Source organism: Leopardus geoffroyi, chromosome B1, assembly GCF_018350155.1.
Source record: "Leopardus geoffroyi isolate Oge1 chromosome B1, O.geoffroyi_Oge1_pat1.0, whole genome shotgun sequence".
Lineage (NCBI taxonomy): Eukaryota > Metazoa > Chordata > Mammalia > Carnivora > Felidae > Leopardus > Leopardus geoffroyi.
This window is the reverse complement of record NC_059327.1, coordinates 143,386,796-143,410,680: the sequence shown is the minus strand read 5'-3', so window position 1 is coordinate 143,410,680 and position 23,885 is coordinate 143,386,796. Positions and strand designations below refer to the sequence as shown.

Sequence of the window (23,885 nt, the reverse complement as noted above, 5' to 3'; positions counted from 1 at the left end):
GTTCTTCAGTTAAGTCTTGGTTATATTCTCATTAAAACCTGGCTCAAAAATTTGCCAAGGATATCAATCAAGTTCCCATCTTGTGCTCTGTCTGTGTCTTTTTAAAGGGAAGAGATAACAGGTGTGTGTGTGTGTGTGTGTGCGCACGCGTGCGTGCATGCGTGTGCACACATGCACTACTTTATAATATCCAGCTACATTTTTCTTATGAAATGTCACTTATCCTCATATCAAAAGAGAACCATTAAGGTCTTGACCAAAGAAAGCACCTCTGAGTGACCCTTAATCTGATATGGGTATCTTTTTAAAGAATCACACAGCCCTAAGGTTACCTGAAGATAGTTAACTTTTGTAAGTACCACTTCCTTCTTTCTTTATGACCACATACTTTCCCTTATACTGCAAATCTAAAAAAACAGGGACAGTTGGAATGTTACCCAAAGAGAGGCCTTATTCAGTCCTAATACTCACAGATACAGTTTTCTGTTCAGAGAGTGACACATGAATGCATCAGGAATGGGTCCAACATCCAATAATAAGAAAATGTGTTGTAATAAACACTGTTTATTGAGCACATACTGTTTCAAGGCTCTGTACATTTGAAAGAACATCTGGGAAAGATACCAGGGATTTAGTGAGCATCTTTTTTTCCTAACCAGATTTAAGGACAGCTCTCAGGTACTTTGGGCGTCAGAATGATCTGGGAAGAGTTGAGGATTGTGTCATGTAGTCTCTGGAGTCAGATTGCCCAGTTTTGCATCCTGTCGCTGCTGTTTGTTGGTTATGTGATCTGGGACGTGTTACTTAGCCTTGTCAAGCCTTAGTACTTCTGTTGGTAAAAATTAAAGGATAGGGGTGGGGAGCAGATACAGGAAGTGATAAAAATAGACATCTCATTAAGGGCATTGTGATGACTGACTGACATAATGCTTGGCAGAGTTTCACGCATACAGTAAGCATGCAATAACTATTAGGTATTTTATTATTAATACTATTATTTTCTTTCCCTTTTCTACAGTAAATCATTAACTGATCAAAATGTGTCATGTACCTAAGATAGATTGGGGAAAAACAAGAAAAAAACAAAAACAGATTGAGAAACACAGCCTTGTGTAGTAATTTAAAATTCTTCACCAGTCAAAAATTATAGGAGATACAATTAAATGGCAAAGTTAATTTCCGTTCTTTGTTAATTCATTCTAATGTAATAAACACTGTTCAAGTAAAGAAAAAAGGATCTAATTTGGGACTTGCCTTCAAAAACCACAGTCTTGTCATGGAGGTGAGACGGTATTATAATTGGGAAGGAGTGATGGAATACTGGAGGAAGCCTGCTCGGGATCTGGCAACATTCTGTTTCTTGACCCGGATGGTAGTTCTATAATAATAAATTAAGTTATGCAATTATGTTGTGTGTACTTTTTGGTGTACTTGTTACAGTCATAATAAAAAATTATTTAAGAATGGTATGTGAACTATATCTCAATTTTAAAAGTTATGGGATATTTCTGACTTTGAATTAGGGAATAGTTTCTCAGCTAGGGCATACAAAACACAAGCAACCAAAGGAAAAAAATTAGATAAATTGGCTTCATCAAAATTAAAAACTTGTTTCAGAAGACAGCCCACAAAATGGGATAGATATTTGCAAATCACACATTTGATAGGGTCTATTATGTAGAATATATAAAGAACCATTATATTCATCAATAATACCTCAATAAAGCTAAAATAATAAAAGAAGAAAACCACCTATTAAAACTCAACAACAAAAACAGACAATGCCATTAAAAATGAACACAAGAGGGGCGCCTGGGTGGCGCAGTTGGTTAAGCGTCCGACTTCAGCCGGGTCATGATCTCGCGGTCCGTGAGTTCGAGCCCCGCGTCAGGCTCTGGGCTGATGGCTCAGAGCCTGGAGCCTGTTTCCGATTCTGTGTCTCCCTCTCTCTCTGCCCCTCCCCCGTTCATGCTCTGTCTCTCTCTGTCCCAAAAATAAATAAACGTTGAAAAAAAAAAATGAACACAAGACTTCAATAGACATTTCTCAAAAAAAGATGTGCAAATGGCCAACAAACACATGAAAAGATGCTCAACATCCTCTGTCATCAGAGAGATGCATATCAAAATTACAAATCACAAGAGGTGCTACCTCCCATCCACTAGGATGGCTGTGATGAAAAAGACAATCGCAAGGGTTGACAAGGATATGGAGAAGTTGAAACTTTCATGCATTGCTAGTGGGAATGTAAAATGGTATAGCCACTTTGGAAAACGATTGCATAGTTCCTCAAAAAGTTAAACATAAAGTTACTGCACAACCCAGAAACTCCACTCCTAGGTATATGCCCAAGAAAATGAAAACATATGTCCAAACAAAATCTTGTACATGAAAACATGAATGTTTATAGCAGGACTGTTCAGCATAGTCAGAAAGTGGGGGGAAAAACCCCTAAATGTTCGTCAACTGATGGATAAACAAAATATGGTATCCATACAATGGAATATTATTCAATCATATAAAAGAATGAGATACTGACTCCTGCTGCGTCACTGATAAATCTTGAAAACATTATGCTAAGTGAAAGAAGCCAGTCACAAAAGACCCCATGTTGTACGATTCCAGTTGTATGCAATGCCCAGAACAGTCAAATCCATAGAAACAACAAAGTTGCCAGTGGCTGTGGGGAGCAGAGAATGGGGGCGGGGGTGGGTTAGAGAGTGACTACTAACGAACAGAAATTCTTTTTGGGGTGATAAAAATGTTATGGAATTAGATAATGGTAATGGTTGAAAAACTGTGAATATACTAAAACCACTGGCTTGTATAGTCTAATAAGGTGAATATCATGGTAGGTGAATTATATCTCAAAATAAAATTTAAAGTATGGGACAATTTCGTACTTTGAATGGCTATATTTGATTAAATTGTACAGTGTATGAAGAAAGTAATAGGAAATAAAATTGAAAATATAAATTGGTAAACAAAATATATAAATGGGTATCAAATTATAAAAAGATGGCTGGACAGCTGGCTATGGAGAACCATTAAATGTTATTGAGAAAGTAAGTCATGTGATTAGAGAATGGTTCAGGAAATTTAGTCCAGCATCATTTTTATCATCATCTCTGAATCTTTCCTTGGCCTTGTTCCAGAGAGTACAGGTGATTTTGTACTTGGCAGGTTGGTTCTATGTTAAGGAATGTATGTGATTTTGGAAATTTTCCCCCAAAGGAGTTAATTATATCAGCCTGGCAAATTGAATTATATAAACCTTCATAAGAATGTAAAGCATTATGGGGGTGCCTGGGTGGCTCAGTCAGTTAAGCGTCCAACTTCAGCTCAGATCATGATTTCATGGTTTTGTGAGTTCAAGCCCCGTATCCAGCTCTGCATGGACAGCTCAGGGCCTGCTTAGGAATCTCTCTCTCCCCCTCTCTCTGCCCCTTCCCCACTCATGCTGTCTCTATCTCTTTCAAAAATAAGTAAATTTAAAAAAAAGAATGTAAAGCATTATGGACATATATAGGTATGACTTTTTTTCATAGGAAAGTGATAGAAGATAAAAGTAAGATTTTTGTCATGTTCACTAATGCACATCCCTGATTTGGAAAATAGGAGAAGAGAAACATGAGTGTTATCAGTCCATGTCTCAACAAGACACTTCTATTATAATAATTCAATGAGAGTTGTCAGGGACTGTGAAGAGTAGGGGAATTTACCCTATTAACAAGCTAACAAAGAACCTGCCACAGATTCATAGTTACTCGTAGAAGACACAAAATTCCTGGGTCAGAGATAAAGGACTTTTTTACTCTGTATTTTACCATAGTCAATTTCTACTTTAATGGAAGAGTTACTATTTACAGAATTTTTAGATATATCAAATTAGTATTTGGAAGCTCTAATAAGTATACCTACTTTAAAACAAAATATTGAAGGCAGAAGATATATAAAATCTGTTTTCCATATTGCTTTTTGAATATATGTTTATTGGACATTTCAAAAGCTTATAAAACAAATATTGGCTTTTTGGGTTAAGAACTACAAACCGAAATAGAACGTTAAGGAATCCAAAGCAAATCACTGGAATTTATACATAGTATTTAACTTTCTCAATGCAGTTCTTTCAGAAGGACAGGTTCACCAAAATATGTTCACTGGAAATTCACTGTTCACCTCAGCCTTCTTTAATCTAATACTCTAAGGTGGAGAAAAAAATACAATGAATGAAAAAGCATTCAGTAGTGAATTCTCGTGGTATTTCCTACAATATTCCTCGAGATCCATATGGTTTAATCACAAAACAATACTGTTTCAAAAAAAAAATCTCCTTGTTACAGAAATCACATGAAACAATCTTGCCTGTATTACTACGTATTTTATTTTATTTAAACCTGGTGAAATGCAGGAGCATACAAAACAATCTTAGACCAGCTGTGCCAGCAGAATATTTCTACACGTCAGGCCGTGTGCTGAGGACTGGCATATGGGGGAAATAAAACTTCATTGGGGACTCTAAGATCTCAATCTGGAGGTAGCCATTTAAAAAAAAATTTTAATGTTTATTTACTTTTGAGAGACAGGGAGAGACAGAGAACAAGCAGGGAAGGGGCACAGAGAGAGCGAGATACAGAATCCAAAGCAGGCTCCAGGCTCTGATCTGTCAGTACAAAGCCCGACGCGGGGCTGGAACTCCTAAACGGCAAGATCATGATCTGAGCCGAAGTCGGAGGCTTAACCGACTGAGCCACCCAGACGCCCCTGGAGGCAGCCATTTTTTAGAGTAATTTGGAAACTTTGTTTTGAAAGAGTCAGTTACCTAATTAGGTTAGAGAGTCATGTGTGTTTCATACACGAGGGGAGATGATCTCTCTACTCTTTTCCTAGACTCCCAAAGCCATTTGCTTCAATTAGATGACCTCCACTAAACACTGAAGGATCTGTTTTCTATAGTTTTCTAAATGCTGATCCATCCATTATTAAGGAGCCCGTGGCCTCCAAGCATCAGATTACTGCTTTTCTTGTAAACCAGCTTAGTGGCAACGAAATCCAATTCATCTCTAGACATTGGGTTTTTTAGCTGGGTCCTATTTTTTTCTGTTTCATAGTTAAAGAAGAGCTGCAAATAAGTCCATGGGCCTATTTGCTTATCAACTGTACTTACTCTCAAAAGATTTGACCATATAACATTTTGTCCTGTCTTAGATACTTGTCATGTATAAATCTCTTTTCCTTTGGTCCACTGAAATGTCTTTGTTTCCCTTAAGCAGAAATAGCAAAAGATTAAGAATTAGGATATGTAGCCTCTCCTTTCATCTCTTAATCCCCCATGTATAACCTATTGCATTAAGATAATGCCTCTGGGAATGTGCTATGGGTTTCTATGATGTGCATGAGTGCCGGCGAGCTAGGATAGGTTTGGCTACAATCTCTGTGAGTCTGGAGCTCCTATGAATTTGAAGAAATAAGTAAGGATTAAAGACACAAGATAATGTTCATGCAATGTATCTTATCTAGTTCATATGACTGAAATAAGACTGAGACACTAGAGGCAACATTTCTGAAACTAAGTAATATTTGATTTAACTTGATGTGTAGAAAGAGAAAAGGATAGACGCCCCACCCCCCTCCTGAGGGAGACTCAGACGATTGCCCTTGCAGCAAGATGACATGTAACTTGTCCTTTTTCTGGTTTTGCCTGAATTGTCTGGAGGCTCAAAACCATTCTTAATGCTTAGTTACAGTGACTGTAATAATTTTTAAATTTTTAAATCATTGTCATGATTTTTTTCTTTCTACTTTATCACATATATGTTTGTAAGGTTTACCTGATTGATATATTTGTGAGTATATGTACATACAATTTTTCTCTTATAAAGTAATCTATACTTGTTTTCAGAAAACAGTGAGACATAAATGCTTGATAAACAACACATGAAGTGTGCAGGATGGTTCTTTTTCTGTGCATAACCTTTAGTTATCATTTTCCTTTATATCAAAGGAGGGACGAAGCTCATTATGAACAGGGAATATAGAAAGAAGACACAAAATAAAAAGCAAACTAAAAAATAGGTCTTGAGAGGGTTGGTTATGGTTCAGCAGGAAACAGGCTTTCAATTTTTCTTTCTTTCTAATACCAGGGATTTTACTCAGATTGCGAAAATGTGGTTGAGATGTAGTGACTCAGAGACTCAACATCTGTGAGCAGAAAGTAGGAGGGCTGTGATTACAATCTAAGTATCAGAGCCTGGGTGGTGGGCCTGACATCTGAGAAAATGGCCAGGGCAAGCCAGTCCTTTGTCGCTCTCCCCTCCTCCTCCCGCACTTTCCTCTCTCAGACTCAAGTACTCACGCTGCCCAGCCAGGCTTATCAAACGGAGAGCACACTGAAGCCCTCGGCCCTTCTCTACTCTGCTAACCAGAATTTCACCTTCCTGTGTTTGTTCACTCTAGTTTCTCTTAGGAGATGCAATCCAATGCGATGCACAGATTCACAGTAAATATTAGATAATCAAAAAACTCATTCCCTTCTCAGATCATATAGGAAACCTATCCTAGTCCTCTGCCCATATTGTTTCAATGTCCTGTGTTCTCTGGATTCAGGAGTTGAGATGTCAAATTGGGGGGCAGCCATGTCTTGTACCCCCTACCTTATGTCCCCACCTTCCTGCCTCTCACTGCTACCAGCTGTCTGAAAGTAGCCTGGACCCTGGGCTTTTTTTTTTTTTTTTTTAAATTTCTGGGTGAAAAGGAGGATTTAAACCTCTCTTTGGCTAGAGTGGGTAAGAAGGTTTCTAAAGTAGATAAACTCCTAATTGAGTATTTTTTCCCTAATATAAATACAAAAACTGATAGAACATTTATGAGGGAAGAGTTATATGTTTAGTCGTTTGGGAGATTTTATTCCAGAAATAAATATTTATAGAGATGTAGCCATTTATGACAGTTTCATGAACCCATCTGCTGGCTATACCTGGGTAAGGCTTTGATGCTTTAGTAATGATTATTTGAGACATCCTGGCAGAATGGGCTTGGGGGAGTGGAATTAGCTTTGGTCAGATAAATCCTTTATATCAGATTATACAAGGCAGCATCTTTACGAACATTGGCTTGGCTGTGACCCATGTTTTGTTCTGCGGTTCCTGAAAAGGATTTATGCGTCACCTTTTTGTCTTTTCCCAAGTCATAATAAACGGAATAAACACAAAAGAGAACAATGTGATCAGGGCTTCAATTGTATCTATTGCTTATGGACGGTGGTAATAGACAGAGGGGTGTTTATTATTTTTAAACCTTATATGTCTGAAATGTATCATAATAATTAAATGATTTTTTTTTAAACCAAATAGAATAAATGGTTTTGGGGAATTAGTCCCACATGGTCATATGATTCATTTGCATAGATATTACTATGGTCTCAGTTGGGTCATTCATGTTTTTTTCTGCTTTCCTACCACTTGAGCAAACACAAAAGGAATGTTATAGATGTGACTTGCTGCTTTCCACTCTGTCTGACATACAGAAGAGGGTATGTGTGAATCGCCAATTGCTGAGAGATCAACACCTTGCATCACTGCTGGTTGGAATGGAAGTGAACACAAACCAAGTTTGATTGATAAAGCATAAGTATTTGCATTGCTGACTATATTTATGTCAAAAGCTCAGAAAGTTGTATATTTAGTAGTTCAAAAGGCCAGAGTAGACAGAGGGTGGCAATTAGTATATTTTGGAAAGGATGTTTCAAATAGGCAGAGAAAGATTATTTGGCTACTGATAAGATTGACAATTTGTAACTTCACGATGGACTGGAACCTCCTTCATAAACATTTGAATGAGGTGGGGTCAAAGCAGTAGAGTTGATCGTGGAACTTTTCCTTGTAGATCCTTGTTGTGTGCTGGCAATAAACCATATAGCTTGGGTGAGCAACTATCCATATCCCAATTCATCAGCACATATTCAGTAATTCTTGTGAAGTCAAAAAAAAAAAAAAAAAAAAGGAAAAAGAAAAAGAACTGGTTCCCTGGTGGTGATGGGGAGGGGGTTCTAGGAAAGAAAGCCACATGCTGGTCTCTTAAAGGTAGCCAGGACCACCCTGTATGGCCATTAGATTTTGCTCTGTATGACTCCTAGAAATATCATGCACGTAGATTCCAAAATGAGTGACACATTCTATCGTTGTGCAATGTCTCAGCCCTACTGGTAATCATTTATTTGATGATTTGGAAATGTTTCCAGAAATATCCCTTGTGAAAAGACAAAGGTCTACTGTGGATCTTCTATACGTTACTAGTAACCCTGTAACTTGTACTGACTAACTACTTAATAAATATTTATTTGGTGAAGAATGGGAGAAAAGAAACTTAAAAAAACATTTTATTGAAATATAATTCACTTATCACAAAATTCACCCATTTAAACTGTACAATTTAATGGGTTTTAGTATATTTATGGAGTAATTCAACTATCACCACAATCAGTTTTTAATCATTTTATTATTCCTCCTCCCCCTCAAAAAACCCATACCCATTAACAGTCATTCTCTGTTCTCTGTTTACCCAGCTGCTGATAGGCACTCATCTACTTTCTTTCTGTCCCTATAGATTTACGTACTTTGGACATTTCATAAAATGGAATCATACATTGTGTGGCCTTTTGTGACTGGCCTATTAGCATAATGTTTTCATTTCTTTTTATTGCCAAATTATATTCCATTATGTGGCTGTACCACATTTTAGTTTTCCATTTATCAGTTAGTGGATATCTGAGTTATTTCTACCTTTGGCTGTTATGAAAAATGCTGTTATGAACATTCACATACACAGTGTTTGTGTGGACATATATTTTCAATTCCCTTGGATATGTACCCAGGAGTAGGATTGCTGGGAAGAAAGGTAATTTTAAAAAAGTTTTTATTTTGATTCCAGTTAGTTAACATATAGTGTTATATTAGTTTCAGGTGTACAATATAGCGATTCAACAATTCTGTTCATCACCCAGTGCTCCTCACGACAAGGGCTCTCCTTAATCCCCATCACCTATTTACCCATTCTCCCACCCCCCAAGAAAAGTAATTTTCAATTTACAAATATCTCCTTTACTATCATATTAAAAGTCATCTTATCAATGGTATGTATCTGGCTTGGCTGGTAGTTCATGGTCCTGGACCCACCTTCCACCCCAACCCATGTTGTGAACTAGTAGGTGAACCACAGAAAACTGAATTGTACTAAATGTGCAGTCTCTTCGAACAGGGTCATACTTGCATTGAATTCACTCTGATTTATTATTTTGCTACTGGACTTGGAACACAGACAGTATTCACTAAGAAGTGGAACTGTAGAGTGGAAACAGAGGTTCCCTGTTTCCATTACTCAACTCTCAAAGGATGGATGCAGTCGATTTCAGATTATTCCAGGGTCTTTGCCTTCTTAGTTGCTTGCCATCCTTCTTTCTTTTGGTCCTTTTGCTTTTCATTAGTGTCATTTACTGAGCTAGGAAACCTGAAACACAGATAATTCAGTCAAAGTATTTATATAGTCTTTTGGCGAAAAGAACTTTTACTATGTGTGTCATCATGTTTTTTATGTGCCCTGTAAATTGTGTTTATCCTCAAACTATGGAGAAGTTGCAAACTGCTTTTCAACCTCTTCTTAGGAAGTTTCCAGTATTGTGCTATTTATTAGAGGTATTATTGAAGACAGTTAAAACAAAACAACAACAACAAAAAACTTACAGTATGGGAGACAAATCTGGCTTGACTGGTATAGTGTATAAATTATAGCATTGATTTTTTTTTAAAAAAAAAGAACGTTGCTAAGTGAGAATAAGGACCACTAGAAAGATTTTTAAAAATAGACCATATTTGTATCATAAGAGTGACTTTATACATAGGTGCTCTGGTTATGATTTTGTAAAGTGAACATGACCTTGGAGTTGAGATCCTAGGATTAATGGACTTGTCAAGAGTCTGATTTGTTAATGAGCCAAAGCTATTCGAACTGTGCAGACATTACCAGTTTTCTTGTGGCATGTATATTTGAGTAGGAGCCTACAACGAGTAGGCAATGAGAGGGATGCTGTTTGACTTTTAAGGAGAACATTGTTTCATTGGAGAGGAATAAAATATGGACTCCCCTTTAAGCAAAGCAGTTTGCATTTCTATTGTCCAGATTTCTTAAGAACCTGATAAAGCATTAGCCTGGCCACATTTCTTAAGAAGCCGATAAAGCATTAGCCCCACCGTATCCAGCATTCCCCATTTATTCTTCTTGGACTCTTTTCCACAGAATGAAATTGGTTGATTCATAGGCTGGCCTGAGGTTTTGAATAGAGCGCTTTGGGGGAATGTTTAGGAAGTATTCCAGTAAGCCGTCAAGACTGTTGACAGGTGGCCAAGCCAAGGGAAAGGGTATTAGTAATGACAAGAGCTCACTCTTACATAGCTCTTAATCACATGTCAGGCAGTGCCCTAAGCATGTTACATGTATTCACTCACATGATTCTCACAGCAATCCTATGAGGCCAGTCAATTTTTATCCTCAGTTTAGAGGGGAAAGGTCAGGCACAGAGAACTTAAGGATCTTGCTGAAGGTCACACAGCCATGATTTGAACCCAGGTGGTCTATTTCCGGAGCTGGTACACCTAACCATTAAGTGTTGCTGCACAGACTGGAATCATGGAGAAACTCTCATGCCTGACTCTGGCCAGAATTCTGGAGGAGGGAAGGAGTACAGGGCTCAGTTCCCTGCCAGCACTTTGCCAAAATGAACTGGTGAACTGAGGCATTGTCCTGGCGTTTTACTGCTGGGATAATTTCAGAGGGCAACAGAAGCATTAACTACATGGAATTCTTTTCTGGCTAGAAACGATTAGCCGGGTACAGATCTTGCTTATCTTTAACATATGCCCTTTATTATTTTTTTTTCTTAACAGAGGATGAGTGCTCTAGTATACAATATTGTCTTTTATTAATGGCTGATTTGCAGAAAGTGGCAAAAGAGTCAAATTAAGAGAAGTAAAAATTTGAAGATGAAAAAGCAAACTCCCAAGACCATAGCCAAGCGAGAAGAATGTAATTTGTGTGTCTCCTTAATCCCTGGTGTGGCCTTTAATCTCTAGTACTTAAAATTTACAGAGACAAAGAAGATCCACACCTTAATTTCTACTTTTTGCAGTTGCAAAGATGTCAAATGAAGATAAATAAATACTGTTAAGAGCTTCTGGAAATAGAGTATTCTTTGAAAGAGTGAGTCAAGACGTGAACCAGGGTTTATGATCTCAGAGCAAATGAAGGTCTTCTTGAAGACAAAATGAGGTTTCAGGATCTTGAAGGAAGCTTTCTTGGAGAATAAGCATAGCCAAAAATGATTCTACCCTTGGGACTCGCCTTGATCAAGTAGATAAAGACAAAGAATCAGTTTATAAAATGGATATTCGGTGGTGGGTTGGAGGTGCATTCAGCCAGTGGAATAGTTGGATTTTATTTCAGCAATTGAAATCGGCCCATTGAGGACAGGCTCAACGTGTCTATTAGCCACCCATACATCCTAATTCATAGTAGAGTGCCTGCTGCTTAATAACAAGAACAGCAGAAATCATAATTACCATTTATTGACACTTTCCATGTGTGCTCTGTATTCTCACCTCCATTTTATGAATGGGTAAACTGAGTCTTGGAGAGTTAAGTTAGTAGCCAAATATCATACAAGTCATTTAACCACAAGGTCTGCTTTCTTAGTCACTGCTGTCCATTGTGGCTGATCTTAAGGACTAGGCTAAAGGGTTTTAAATATCTTCTGTGGTTAATGGTGGAATCCTTGAAAACGTTCTGGATGGGAAACATGAAAAAGTGGCATCTGGGCTGAGGGCAGAATGGCTTGGTGGCTTTTGCACTTTAGTCTGGCTGTGAAGTGATAAGGGTCCAAATTAATATGGTAGATTAGAACCAAAAGGAGAGGAGGGAGAGAAGACCCCTTGAGAAGGGATAAATGATTCTGAGACATGGAGACTGGTTGGTTATAGGAATGAGGGAAGGGAAGGGGTCTAAGAGTAATCTGAGGTCTCCAGAGTAGTGACAGAAAGATTGCTGGCGTCATGAATGGATATAGGGAAATCAAGAGATAAAGACAGTTGGAAGGGCAAAAGCCTGTGGTGATGGTTTGGGCCTGTGATGATGGCAGGGCACTAATGTGCAATGTGTACCAGTCCGTGAGCAGCCTGGCAGCTCTCTCTCTCCTTGCTTTTGGAGAACTTCATGTCACTAATGCAGAAGCTAGAAATTCTGGATTCTTGCTTTCCTAGATTCCCTTGCCTATGACCTAGCTCTGGTCATGAGACACAAGTGGATACCTGTTGGGGATTTTCAGGAAAAAAATTCTCTCTAATGATAAAAAGTCCAGTAAGAAAAATATCTTTCTGCTTTGCATTTCAAATGCACTTGTATTACCCAGGGAGCAGCTGCAGCCATCTTGTAGTTTTGAGGCATGGGCCAAGACTGGGCATTAACTCAGAGCCCTGACATTAGGGAGCTCCTGAGCAACACTGGGACCATCTAACTCTTGACGTGTCATGTGACAAAAACAAACCCTCCATTGTCCAAGCCATTTTTAGATGGATATTCTGCTATTTGTAGCCAGAACATCCAAACTGATGTAGACACTAATTTTGGAAAAACACCATGTGGGGAATGATCATCAGAATTGTCTACTGAAGCCTACAAAGAAAGCGAGTTCCTAAAAAGGAGAATGCACTTCGGATACCATTTCTAGAAAATGAAGGCTTTTTAACAAAAGTCTCTAAAGGTCAAACATCCTGGCCCTGATCTTCAACCCAGTTTGCTATGAGGTGAAAGTCCCTGTCAGGTTCTAGTGTTGCAATATGCTTCTGAAATGGCAACAGGGCTCATTAGTAAATCTGAAGCATTTCCACAGCTCTTAGATACACACGAGGCAAAGGAAGAATTTTCTTCTTCCAAAACGGCTGCTCTTTTCAGTTGCTTCCTCCTACCTTCGTTGAATTTGCTAGTGTCTTCTGGCTGGGAGGCACGTTTAGCCCAGTGATGGATGTGCTCGCAAGAATTGGCCTGCTTTGCAGAGCTGTTGAACTGGGGCAAGCGTGCATTCTGAAGGTCTGAATGACGGATTGATTGAAAAGTAATTGATTGTGGAATTTAAAAGTGAGATTCAAAAGGTACATTACCACGTTTGATTTCACAAAATTCAACACTTTCTTCATTATATGCTTCCTTTTACTCACTTGATTTTTTTTTTTATTTACAAAATTATTTTAGAATTCCGTACCCGTTTCACCATGTGGCTCCTAAAACTTTGTGTGCCATTTATAAAGTTTATAATAAGAAAATTCTGGTAAGAGAGGAAGAAAAAAAAGAAACATCCTATATAGCCTCCCATCCTAACTTCGTATTAATAAGTGGCACCAGGGAAAGCCACCTATTGTTTTCACATTTCTATATTTGTCAGTGAAAATATTTGACTATATCATGTGTACAATCTTATCCACTTGACCTTAGAGTTTTGGCTCAGATTCCCATGTTCTATGTGGAGGCTGTTGCAAGGTGTAGGTAGGTCTTCCCTATACTCCTCTCAGAGAACATGCTAAAAACAAATACAAATCTTACTAGTGTTATAATTTCAATGAGATTTAGTTCTGATGGTGGGATTCTGGGTGGAGATGCTGGATAAAATCCAAGATACCTAATTAAGTTTCAATTTCAGGTAAATAAGATTATTATTATTATTATTATTATTATTATTATTATTATCATTATTATTTTAGTATAAATATATCCCAAGAACTGCATGGGGCATATTTATGCTAAAAAATTATTCATTATCTATTTGAAATTCAATTAAAATTTTTTTTTCAACCTTTATTCATTTTTGAGAGACAGAGACAGAGTGCAAGTGGAAGAGGGGCAGAGAGAGAGAGAGAGATAGAATACAAAGTAGGCACCAGGCTCTGAGCTGTCAGCATAGAGCCCAATGCGGGGCTTGATCTCATGAACTGTGAGATCATGACCTGAGCCGAAGTCAAACGCTCAACTGACTGAGCCACCCATACGCCCCTGAAATTCAAATTTAACTGGGAGTTCTATATTTGTATTTGCTAAATCTAGCAATGCTAATTCTGGGGGAAATAACTGATGTAATGGCATTTGCCCAAGTTGCTCAAGAAAGGGTAGAGGGAAAGCTACTGGAGGATTCTGTAGGTTTGATAGATCTCATGTCCCATCAGGGGGCTGAGAGGGTTCAGCCAGGGGTGAGGGGTATGAAGACTGAGGTACAAAGGTAAGTTCTACTTACCCTTGAACTTCTCTTCTACCCCTTTCCTTTTTATTACCCAAAATGGCTTTAACAAAAATGAAAATAATTAACTTTTTATCATAGGCTGTAGTCCTAATATCCATTTATGGTGCTTGTTCTGAATTTTGAAATGAGTATGTTGGCCCTTGTTTGTTTTCTCATTCTCCATGCTCACTGCCCCCTCCCTCATTAAATTGATTTCTCATGGTGTGTGCCCCAGATTGATTTCCCCCTCCCTGCTGTGGACTAGCTCTTTCTCAATAGAAAAAATGATTGCCAAATCTCTCAAGCTCTTTTCCAAATTTCCAGGCCTTTCCAGATTTGATTTATGCTCATCATTCAGTTGTCACGTTCAGCTGTACACTCTCTACCCACATGGCATGTCTTTAAGGAAGTGAAAAGCCTGAGTCTTTACAAGAAATGGAGGGACCACACGGCACTTGGGTTTTCACCCTGTAGCTGGCTGCCTGTGGCCCGTAAGAGGCAGAATCAACATTGTGTACTGCTGGTTTGTTCCTGTTTGTCAAACAAGATCACCCAACACCTGTGGATTAGGCAATTGTACTTTCCCACAAAGTGAGAGGACGGTGGAGCTGGAGAAATGGGGGAGGCATCTCCCAGATGGTGAACACTTCAGGGCACAAGGCCCTTAGGCTGAAAGCAGCAAGAGGATGAACGGGGAAAAGAAAGTGCGGATAGTGACACACACATGGCATGAGGAATGGTTAAGGTAGGTGCCCAATGATAAGGGATGCTCCCCAATCCTGGCAACTCGAGTGCAGCCACACACCCTGAATTTTTGGTCATTTATCTGGAGATGAGTAGCAGGAGGGCTCTGTGGTGCCTTCTGTGTGGCGCTCTCTGTGGTCCTCATGTTGTAGCCTTTGACACTCGGATGTGCGAGATGTGGGATTTGGCCAGTGGAGGTCATCCATCAAAACCAGTTCTAAAGGGGCTGCTTAAGCTTGTCATTTCTGCAAGCTGATTCAAAGGGTGAAAGGGTCTTCTCTTTTTGATAAATTCTTGCCTAACTGACCTGAAATTCCTGTTTCTAGAACCATAATGAGTCAAAAATATTCAGAACAAGTTTCTTCTATGTGCTAGGCACCAGGGATCCTGACAAGAATGAATGGCCCCCACTGCGTGGGAGTTTAGAAAGAAAGTAAGCTGATGGTTAAACTACAGTATAATGACTGCTGCAGTGATCATTCACGCTGGGTTAGGAGCTTGTTGTGGGGTGGGAGATACTGAGGAATTCAGCAACAAGAGAGGGAGAGGGAGAGAGAGAGGGAGAGGGAGAGAGAGAGAGAGAGAGAGAGAGAGAGAGAGAGAGAGAGAGATTGTTCATGTAAATAAGGTTGTGGGTTTGCTGTGAGAGCTGCTGTTGGTGCTATGCCCAGGTCCCCTTGGTTGAGTGGTGTTGCTAACCCTGAGCCGTTGTTCTATGGGCTGCTAGGGTTCCTAGCTGTACTCTTTCATAGAAACTTGTCCTCTGCTGAAAGCAGAAAACACCTACAGGTTACATACCATCCTCTGGGGATGGCTGATAGCCAATGACTGATTGAAAAATCTGTCCCTCTTGCCTCCAAGTGGACAACTCTGTGCTTGTGCTGTTTTTCATGCTTCAGAGATCCTGTGGGATCAGGCTGAGAGGCTAGACGTCAGCTGCCCCTGTCACTTCTATACAGGTTTCTCCCAAGAACACCTTTCAGCAAATCACTCACACATGAATCCCTGTTTCGGGCTCTGTTTCTAGGCAACCTCATCTGATGGTAGAGGAGCAGAAAGTTGATGTACTTCTGGTGTTGTGAGCTTTTATTTATCTTTTTTTCTGATGGAAGAGAGATAGTGGACAAGATCAGTGTGAACATCTGATGTGGGGAGTGTGTGGTTCAGGGGAATAGGAGCAGTGTTGGTTGTCAACTTAGTTGAGAGACCATGATATCGCACCAATGTGTATTGGTATCATTTCCTTCAGCGCTCAGCAGCCTGGATATAAAACAGAAGTAGATGGCACAAGGTTGTAGTCCTGACAGATGAATGCCATAGGAAGACAAGGCACCAGGCATGATGGGCAAGGACTTGAAGGTAGGAAGGAACAAACAGTTTGAAACAAAATGCAGGTGGCAACGGACCAAACATGTTGTTAAGGTAGGAGAAAATGTGTGGCGAGCACAACACAGAGAACCTGTGGCAAGGTTGGGAGACTGGGAAGGTTTGTTCAGAGTTTGGAGTGTAAGCATTTAAGATTTGAGGGTGAGAGCATTTCTGCCTGTTGATAGGTCTAGGATATGTCATGAACACAGGTGTCTGAATCAAGTGGAGGGGAAGATTCTGGGATGAGGAAGTCAAAGCACTAAAGTTTTAGGGAGTTGGATGGTCCGTCTTCACAGACATTGTCAGCCATGAAAAGTGGTTGTGACCTGAGAAATCACGTTGAACATGTAGCTCTAACCTACCCCCAGCCCCAAAAGATGCCATCACTCTCTGTATCTGACCCATTGTGCAGTAGGTGTTTCTAATGAAAGCAGTGGGCAAAGACAAATTATTGGAGGTACAGGATTTTCTGGTGAGACCCTTTTTGTTGGTTGTATATATCCCAAACCACTTGTTAACAGCTTGAATATTCCCATCTTTCAGTTTTCATGGTATTACATGTTCTCCTGGACTAGTTACTTTCTTGTTAAATCTCTCAGGAGAGTTTCACTCTTATTTGATCTCTTTCTCTCTCCATATATATCTCCATATATAATTATATATATATATATATATATATATATATATATATATATATATATATATATATTTCCTCTTATGTTGTCTCCTAATTATCTTGCTGACCCAGGCATCGAAGAATAAAGAACACCATATTGTAGAAGAAGCCACTGATGTTGTGGAAAAGATACATGCTTTTACTTCTGCCTAGAATGTTCCCCATTCCCTTCTTCATTCAGTTAATTCTTTTCATTTTTTTACTTTATTTTTTTTTTACTTTATTTATTTAAATTCAAATTAGTTAACATCAGGGTAGTATTGGTTTCAGGGGTAGAACCCAGCGATTTATCACTTACATACCACACCCAGTGCTTATCACAACAAGTGCCCTCCTTAATGCCCATCAACCATTTAGCCCATCCCCCCACCCACCTCCCCTCTATCAACCTTCAGTTTGTTCTCTGTATTTAAGAGTCTCTTGTGGTTTTCCTCCCTCCGTGTTTTAATCTTATTTTTCCTTTCCTTCCCCTATGTTCATCTGCTGTGTTTCTTAAATTCCACATATGAATGAAATCATATATTTGTCTTTCTCTGACTGATTTCACTTAGTATAATACACTCTAGTTCCACATTTAGTTAATTCTTACTCATCCTTTGGATTTAGCTTAACTGTTTTGTTCTCTCCAGATTATTTCAGGATCCCCTCCCTCCATCAAATACTCTTAAAGCACCCTATTCCCCCCATGACTCTTAATACCAGTTGTAATTAAACAAACACAATTAAGTAATTCATTGCTTAAGGTCTATCTCATCTGATGAAATGTACTCTCTCCAAGGACAAGGACCATCTCTGTATCCCTAGCCCATGACATAGTGTCTTAAATAAAGAATGTGCTCAGTAAATATTTGTAGAACAAGTAAATAAGTGTACAGTGAACTGAGAGTTAGGAAAACACCAGCTGTATCTCTAGATCTATTCCTACTTGGCTATGTGATCTTGGACAAGTCATTTCAACTCTCTGAGCAAAACACATTTTTATTCACTTTAACATGGTATAAGTTCTGATTTTACAGCATATCAGCCAAACACCTTAACGATTTTTAAAAAATTTTTTTAATGTTTACTTATTTTTAAGAGAGAGAGATAAAGCACGAGCGGGGCAGGGAGAGAGACAGAGGGAGACACAGAATCTGAAGGAGGCTCCAGCCTCAGAGCTGTAGGAACTCAGCATGGGACTCAACATGGGGCTCGAGCCCTCAAACTGTGAGATCATGACCTGAGCTGAAGTCAGATGCTTAACTAACTGAGCCACCCAGGCCCCCTGGACACATTAACAATTCTTAACCTCAGCAGTATGTCTGGGCTTACTAAAACTGTTCTCTCAGAACCTCTTAAAATAGCTCATGTGGAGAGAAACTGTTTTCCTTTGTGTTTCAGTAATCTATTGCTAAGTAACAACTACTTCCCACATTTAATGGCTTAAACAATAATTTATTATCTCAAAGAAGTAGGAAAGGTAGTAATAGAGAATAGAGTGAAAATCAATGAAATAGTAATAGAATAACAAGGAGGTAAGACAGTAGACCATGGGGATATGAAAGGAAAGAATATACAAGGCAGAGGGTACTGCTAGTCCCAGGGTCCTATAGAGGCATGGCACACATGTCAGAAGGTCAGGAAAAAGGCTCTGAGGAGCTAGGGCAGAGGAAGCAAGGGGGATGGTAGGGGGCAGCCATGTCATGTTGGGACCCTTGACCAAGGTGAGGACTTTGGCTCTTCCTCTGAGTGGGATGGGGAACCATTGGAGGGTTTTGAGTGAGGTGAGGTGATCTGAAGTCTTCAGTCCTTTCCCATTGTGTGAATTCTAGTTTATTCTCTTGACTCTAGCCATGCAGGTTTGTTTTTTCTGGTTGTGAGGTAGAAAAATCTAGTTTTATATGATCAGAGATAGGATTCTTCTTTGGGCAGCTTTTTATTTCATGTTGACAGATGGAGAGCTTGTACTTTTGGTTCCCAAAGAGTTCCCACACGTAGGGGTAACCACTTTGTCCTAAGTGCAATGTCAATGCTGTATGCCTACTTTTCCTGAGGTGGTCTGATGTTCAGATGGGTAGATAGCTCAAGGAAGATAGATGGATGGATATAGAGATGGGTGGAGGGATGGATGGATAGATGGATAGATTGTAGGAGAGAGAGGATGAAGGAGGGATCTTCCTCTCTTAGGCAATGTATCAGGAGGACCGGTTTACTTTCTCTTTCTTTATGAATCACAAATATGGAGTTCACAAATTTCATGGTTAATTAATGCTACCTTGACTCCACTCCCTTAATCATCAAATATATTCTATTTTAACGAAATGGTGGCTGGGTTTCTGCCTATCTCCCAAAGATAGTGGGAAAGCTAGAGAGATTTGGGATATCACCAGTGGATAAAAGGCATATTTGCTGAATAAAGAGATTTGCTACGGAAAGTGAACTTTGCCCTTTCAGTATGGGAATACTCAATAATGCCCAAACCTTTTCTTTTGTGTTCTGGTTTTATGCAAACACAAATCACACTTTTGTTGACTTCACTCTAACCCAGAAACTGAGGAAAGGGAAATTTGAGTCCCATAGAAGGCAGTTTCACCAAACCCGCCTCTCCCATTTGTGATGGAAACTGAGAACACCTGTATTTTCTAACCAATTTTATGAAGAAAGAAATGTCCCCAGCAGTAATCAACACAGGCACATGATATGAACACACAAAGCTACTTCTTTAAAATCATACATTTTAGAACAGAGTGCATCTGGTTCTCCCTCATTGTACAAATGAAGGAAACAAGTAAAGGCCAGAAGTTCCTGTTCATACCTGCCATCAGTCTACACTAAGTGTGTGAAGTCACATGACATCGTGGAAATAATATAGGCTTTGTGGAGGTCTGGGTAGAGAACTTTGTGGAGGTTTAATTAGATGCTGTGGCCTTGGGCAAATCATATTATCTCTCTGATCCTTATTTCCCTCATCTGTCCCTACCTCAAGGGCTGGTTGTGAACATTACGTGACATAATATGTAAAGCCCTGGCACAGAGAAGATGGTCAGTAAATAGCATTATGATTAGCTCCTTTTTGCTGCCAGTGATGGAACAGAATGGAAATTCTCTCAACAAATACTCAGTATAACTATAGAATTTAGAAATGTCAACCGATGGTAAACCTGCTTCAAGTAATATTCAATACACAAAAATTCCAATATAATTCACGATAAGAAACATTTATATATCGAGTATTTTGTGAGGCACTATAGTTAACTCCAAAATAATTAAGATTTAGGTATGGCTCCTGCTCTTAAGGAAGTGAGAATAGACATGTGTATATTGGGCTGTATTTCAGTAAGGACTGTGGTAAGTGCCACTAGAGAGGAATGGACATTGGCCTCTAAATGCACAGAAAAGTCTTCTTCTGGATGAGGGCTCAGGGAAGTCTTGATGGAGAAAGTCAAATTTGAGAGGCTTTTTGGAAGGTTCTAGAAAAGAGATTGGTGAACACTTCTATTGAAAGGAGCTTCTTACTCATAGGCACAAATATAGGACATATTTAGATTCAATAAACTCATTAAATGAGAATAGAATATGTAAAGGGGGACACTTAAATTTAAAGATAGTACCCATCACTTATGAAACACTTGTGTGCTAAATTCTTCTCCTATATTCCTTCTTTTGCTTATTATACAATTCTATGAGGTAGATTATTATTATTATCCCCATTTTACAGATGAAGAACTGACGCAGAGAGAGGTTAAGTGTATAGCCTAAAGACCTCTTGGCTGGTTTGTAACAGAGCCAAACTTGGGCCCAGGTCCAATGGACTCTGACTCCAGAGTCCATGCTCCAGTTTTGACATTTCTGGCAAAAGTTTTTTGTTATTTTAAAACAAGTTTTTTCTTAAAAATTTTGAATGTTTATTTATTTTTGAGAGAGAGAGAATGAGCCGGGGAGGGGCAGAGAGAGAGGGAGACACAGAATCTGGAGCAGGCTCCAGGCTCTGAGCTGTCAGCACAGAGCCGAACTGTGAGATCATGACCTGAGCCAAAGTCAGCCACTTAACTGACTGAGCCACGCAGGCACCCCTAAAACAAGTTTTTTTTTAAGTTTATTTATTTTGAGAGAGACAGAGACAGTGTGAGTGGGGAATGAGCAGAGAGAGAAGATGAGAGAAAGAGAGAGAGAGAGAGAGAGAGAGAGAGAGAGAGAATCCCAAGCAGGCTCTGTGCTGCCTGCACAGAGCCCAATGTGGGGCTCAAACTCACAAAACTGCGAGATCATGACCTAAGCCGAAACCAAGAGTGGGAGGCTTAACTGACTGAGCCACCCAGGTGTCCCTAAAACAAGTTTTGACTTTCTTTTTGTGCCTCCAGATCCACACTTTTCCCTTCACCCTGCTCTGGGCCCCAAGAAGCTGAGCTGTATGGACTCTAGCAGCCTGATCTCTTGCCCTCTGGTTTCTAGTTGCAATAGTGGATGGGAAATTGGAAAGTGGGCCTTAGGTTTACTGGGGCTGCATTCCTCTATTGAACGCCATGGCTCCTGTTGACCAGCCTCTCCTAGAGCTACAGGCCTCACTGTGTTTCACAACCATTCCCTCTCCTTATCCTTGCCCTGAGGAAGATATTTCTGGCCCCAGGGCTCTTCACCATCCCTAGTTATTGTTGTTAAACTCCATCCACATCTTTGTGAAGAACGGTTATAACAATCTATACTCCTACTAGTAGAGTATGAGAGTTCTAGTTGCTTCACACCCTTGCCAATGCTTGGTCTTTTTTACTTTAGCCATTCTAGTGAGTATAAAGTGGTGTCTCATTGTGGTTTTAATTTGCATTTCTCTGACAGCGAAAGAAGTTGGACACCTTTTCATGTGTTTATTGGCCATTTGGCTATCTTTGGTGAAGTGTCCAAGTCTTTTGCCATTTTAAGTTGGGTTTCCTGTCTTTTCTTATTTTTTAAATTTTGATTCCAGTATAGTGAACATACAGTGTTATATTAGTTTCAAGTGTACTGTATAGTGATTCAACAATTCTATACATCACTCAGTGTTCATCATAAGTGTACTCTTAATCCCCATCACCTATTTTACCCATCCCCTCACCCGCTTCCCTCAGTTTGTTCTTTATAGTTAAGAGTCTATTTCTTGGTTTGGTTTCTCTCTCTCTCTCTTTTTTTCCCCTTTGTTCACTTGTTTTGTTTCTTAAATTCCACATGTGAATGAAATCATATGGTATTTGCCTTTCTCTGACTGACTTATTTTGCTTAGCATTATACCTTCTAGATCCATCTGTGTTGTTGCAAATGGCAAGATTTCATTCTTTTTTATGGCTAAGTAATATTCCTCTCTCTCTCTCTCTCTCTCTCTCTCTCTCTCTGTGTGTGTGTGTGTGTGTGTGTGTGTGTGTGTGTGTGTACACAACATCTTCTTTATCCATTCCTCAAACAATGGACACTTGGGCTGCCTCCATAATTTGGCTATTGTAAATAATGCTGCAATAAACATAGGGGTGCATAACCTTTTGAACTTGTGTTTTCATATTCTTTGGATAAATACCCAGTAGTACAATTACTGGATCATATGGGAATTGTATTTTTAACTTTTTGAGGAATCTCCATACTCTTTTCCACAGTGGCTCCACAAATTTGCATTCCCACCAACAGTGCACGAGGGTTCCTTTTTTTCCACATTCTCACCAACACTTGCTTTTTGTGTTTTTGTTTTCAGCCATTCTGACAGGTGTGAAATGATATCTCTTTGTGGTTTTGATTTGCATTTCCCTGTTAATGAGTGATGTTGAGCATCTTTCACGTGTCTGTTGGCCAACTGTATGTCTTCTTTGGAGAAATGTCTGTTCATGTCTTCTACCCATTTTTTTCATTGGATTATTTGTGGTTTTTTGGTATTGAGTTGTGTAAGTTCTTTATATATTTTGGAGACTGACACTTTATCAGATATGTCATTTGCAAATACCTTCTTCCATTTAGTAGGTTGTCTTTTAATTTTATTGATTGTTTCCTTTGTTGTACACAAGCTTTTTATTTTGATATAGTGTCTTTTTCTTATTGATTTGTGAAAGTTAATTATATATTATGGGTACAAATACTTTGTCAAAGACAAATGTTGCAAATGTCCTTTAATCTGAGACTTAACCTTTTGATTCTTGTAATAATATATTTTGGTGAACAGATGTTCTTAATTTTAATATACTCTAATTTAAAAATTTGTATTCTTATGCTTACTGCTTTTTATAGTTTTTAAAGATATGTTTGCTACCCTAACATAGACGTTTTCCTATGCTTTCTTCTAAAAGCTGTATGGTTTTATCTTTCACATTTGGATCTGTAATTCATCTGAAATCGATTTTTGTGTGTGGTGTGAGATTAGAATCCTGATACTTTTTCTTATATGGTTATTCAGTGAACCCAAAACCCTCTCTCTTGGTTTACTGCAATGTCACCTTTTCATAAATCAGGTAACTGTATATCTGAGCTTCTATTTTTGCTCTCTGCATTCTACTCCATTGGTCAGCTTTTCTAACCTTGTGCCAATATTGCACAACCTTGATTATTATAGTTTTATAACAAGTCTTGACGTCTGGAAGTGGAAGTCATCCACCTTTGTTCTTCTTTAAGGTTGCCTCAGCTATTCTTGGTCCTTTGTGTTTTCAGAAGCATTTTAGAATCAGCTTGTCAATTTCCACAAAGAAATGCTTGAATTTTGATTAATCCTGTGATGAATCTATACATTTATTCTAGAGAAATTAACATCTTAACAGAAATTAACATCTTAACAGTATTGAGTCTTTCAATCCATGAACA

At 39.0% G+C, this 23,885-nt stretch overlaps 1 protein-coding gene across 3 annotated transcripts in view; it reads left to right on the top strand.

Annotated features, from left to right (window-relative positions):
* The window catches only part of SHROOM3 (shroom family member 3), a 320,350-nt gene that overhangs the window by 36,225 nt on the left and 260,240 nt on the right, over window positions 1–23,885 (top strand). Inside the window, exon 1 of one of the 3 annotated variants that reach the window (XM_045473674.1) lies at window positions 14,908–15,056. The exons of the other annotated variants lie outside the window; for them this stretch is intronic. Coding sequence (XP_045329630.1) covers window positions 15,048–15,056 — 9 coding nt within the window. The 5' untranslated portion in view covers window positions 14,908–15,047. Of the gene's footprint in view, window positions 1–14,907; window positions 15,057–23,885 lie in introns of those variants that run through there. 3 annotated transcript variants of the gene reach the window in all.